At 44.5% G+C, this 2,970-nt stretch overlaps 1 protein-coding gene across 1 annotated transcript; it reads left to right on the forward strand.

Annotated features, from left to right (window-relative positions):
* Nucleotides 1-1,632: 1,632 nt before the first annotated feature.
* Nucleotides 1,633-2,656, forward strand: phlda2 (pleckstrin homology like domain family A member 2). Its single transcript, XM_022754684.1, has 2 exons — nucleotides 1,633-2,187; nucleotides 2,323-2,656. Exon 1 carries the CDS (start codon nucleotides 1,730-1,732, stop codon nucleotides 2,144-2,146), a length of 417 nt encoding a protein of 138 aa, XP_022610405.1. The 5' UTR covers nucleotides 1,633-1,729; the 3' UTR covers nucleotides 2,147-2,187; nucleotides 2,323-2,656.
* The last annotated feature ends 314 nt before the right edge of the window (nucleotides 2,657-2,970 follow it).

Genomic DNA, 2,970 nt, shown 5'->3' on the forward strand with positions numbered 1-2,970 from the left:
TGAAGTTTGCCACTCTGGTCACAAGTGACGCATATGCGGTGTGCGTATCTGAACCAGACACAGGGGGTCAGGATGGTGTTTGTGTGGCTGGTGGACAGGACAAGACAGGACAGGCTGCAGAGGAACACTCGATGACATCAGCCTTCTTACCACCACCTCCTGCCGATTCCCACACGCTCCAGGATCTCAGTGATACAGTCTGCCGCTGTCAGTCTGACATGATTAACCAGGACTAAATCAGTGAGGCGGCTGACAGCGTGAGACGGTTCTCAGTTGTTTGTCAATGGGCTCAGCCTGGGAGTGACAGATCTGAGGATGATAACAGAGTGGACACACCTGTACGGCGATATCAAAGTCCTTCTGAGTCATTCGATATAGCTTTACTTTTGGTCGTGGCTGCCTGCTACATCATGTGACACCTGATCAAAATCAGGACATAATTATAGCTGACCTTTCGTTTTATATCTTTCTTTCATCCTTTAAGCACACTGAGTTTACCTCATCTTATATTCAAGAGTTAAAACTATCCACAGGATTTTATCTTTTATAGTTTGAAGAAAATAGACATGAAATAAATTTGGTGTTATTACATGCTAAGGTAGGTCATGGTTGTTTCCTTTCATAAGAAACCTTGTTTTCATGATGATAATGATGAAAACAAGGCGAACCATGATTACATGTATTTATTAGTTCAAGTCCCTCCCTCATATACTGATTTAACACAATCATTAGCCTTGCATGTAGACCCTCCTGTGCACAGTTCGGTCTGGCGGGAGTAGCCCCAGTTTTAAGCTCTTTGTTTCGACTGAAACTGAGAAAATATAAACAAAGAAACTTTTTCTCTTAACTTCAGTTTACAAGTTAAGTCACCTTTTTAAAAAGGAGCAGAGAAATTAATGCTGAAGCTGAAAATGTTTCGGGGCTCTGTAACTGCTGTAGCACTTGTATAAGTACCTGTGCTTTCCAATCCCCTTCTCTTTTTGTAGCTGCTGACGCACAGTCTGATGAACCCTCTGCTCACTGAATGGAAACTGCAGCTTGTGGGCTGTTTGGGTGTATTTCAGTGGCTTGACATCCACAGACAGGAATAGCAGAGTTTATGTAAAACACCACTGATGTGAAACATGTTTAGTCTGAAAGGTTACCTTTTAAAAGAATCACTAGAGAGCCGGGTGGCACGGGTGAGGGTTATAAAGGGAACTAACTACCAGGCAGTGTAAAAAACAACAGGGAATCCTAAAAATCCTTCTGAAATTATTGTTGATATTAATGGTTTACAGGGACAGAGTGACTTTTACGCACGACCTCAGCTGTGTGCACTGTGCGCATCTGGTAATTAACGATGTTAGACTGAATCACTTACCACAGAGTGGGCAAATATTTGGACTAATCTCCGCAGTAGGATGTGGATTACTAATTAACATGCTGGAAGTGTAATTAGGTCCACGTTAGGACTTCCTCTGCCCCTCGCCCCCTCCTGCGCCACAGCTTCCGCCCACACAGCCTTGAATTACTCTACTGGCAACTGTTGATGCATTCCCAAACCATATGACGTCAAGTGGGAAGGGCTCAGGCCAGAGTACACTATAAAAGTCATCTGGTCCCTTAGTTCATTCACAACGCCACTCTGGATTATCAAAGCGCTTGTAGGTAGAGAGGCTCCTTCCTCGGGCTCCTCGGGCGACACAGCAGGGAAGCAGGGGTTTCAGAAACCTGCCCGACATAAAAAATGAAAATGTCAGCGGCGGAGATCTGCCAGGTCCTCAAGGAAGGAGAGCTGGAGAAGAGGAGCGACAACTTGCTCCAGTTCTGGAAGAGGAAGACGTGCGTCCTGACCACGGACAGCCTCAACATTTACGCGGACACGCAGAAGCGCACCAAGGGCAAGGAGCTCAAGCTGCAGTCCATCAAGAAGGTGGACTGCGTGGAGCGCACCGGCAAGTTCGTCTATTTCACCATCGTAACCACAGACAATAAGGAGATCGATTTCCGGTGCTCTGGAGAGGAGAACTGCTGGAATGCAGTGATCACAATGGCCCTGATTGATTACCAGAACAGAAAGGCCATCCAGGACTTTAAAACGCGGCAGGACAATGAGAGCGCGTCGCCCGGACAGCAGGAGAGGCGCATGGCGAGGGCGCCCTGAGCCGCAAAGGGAGACTCTGGCACTTAACCACTCCTAATATGGTGAGAGACGCACCACGACATATAGCTGACATGATATATGAATGTAAATGAGTAAAAAAATAAGCATTAAGTTCATATGAACACAGTGGAAGATCGAAACTAATGACGTGTTTTTTTTTTTCTATCTCCCTCCAGTGTCAATGTGGACCATAAAGAAATAATACGCGGACCAAAAAGGAAGACGAGGTCATCCGGTCCAGAGATGAAGGATTGTTCAGGACTGAGCTCTCGGTGACACGGGACAACTGATCCAAACAGACAGACGGAGAGACTTTCAGAAGCTCCACACTCAGGACTGAACCCTTGAATTGTCAAAACTATTTCAAGTTTGCTCTCCTGGGAGGGATGACCATGATGTTAATTTATTTGTTTCCAGGATATGGTGTTACTGGCAAACAGCTTGTGTTGTTTAAATTATTTACTATTTCAATGTGTGTTCAGTGTGTCATGGTATTTATTTGAATAAATATTCCTACATTTTTGACATAAATTCCTGCTGTTCTCTGCTGTTATTTTTTTTATTTTTTCACCTAGAGATACTTTTTTCTTTCTTTCTTTCAGTATCTCATTACAAGATTATAGTGTCAGTAACAGTATTTTTAACAGGCAGGGACACTTTCCAACAAAAGTATTTCTTAGTAAATGCCAGACCGCAAAAGTAAAAAAGGGAGTGGGGGACAGGAAAGTCCCTTTCCTGTCTGCTGTCAGGTGGAATGTGACACTGTATGGAGGCTTCAAGGCTTGAGTAATAACTGATAAGGGATCAGATTTAGTCACCAGCAC

The sequence above is a fragment of the Seriola dumerili genome, unplaced genomic scaffold (genome assembly GCF_002260705.1).
Source record: "Seriola dumerili isolate Sdu_G_001 unplaced genomic scaffold, Sdu_1.0 BDQW01000219.1, whole genome shotgun sequence".
Taxonomy (NCBI): domain Eukaryota; kingdom Metazoa; phylum Chordata; class Actinopteri; order Carangiformes; family Carangidae; genus Seriola; species Seriola dumerili.

Bases quoted from the DNA above. Each gene is read 5' to 3' on its own strand.
- phlda2 (XM_022754684.1), top strand. From the start codon at position 1,730: ATGAAAATGTCAGCGGCGGAGATCTGCCAGGTCCTCAAGGAAGGAGAG.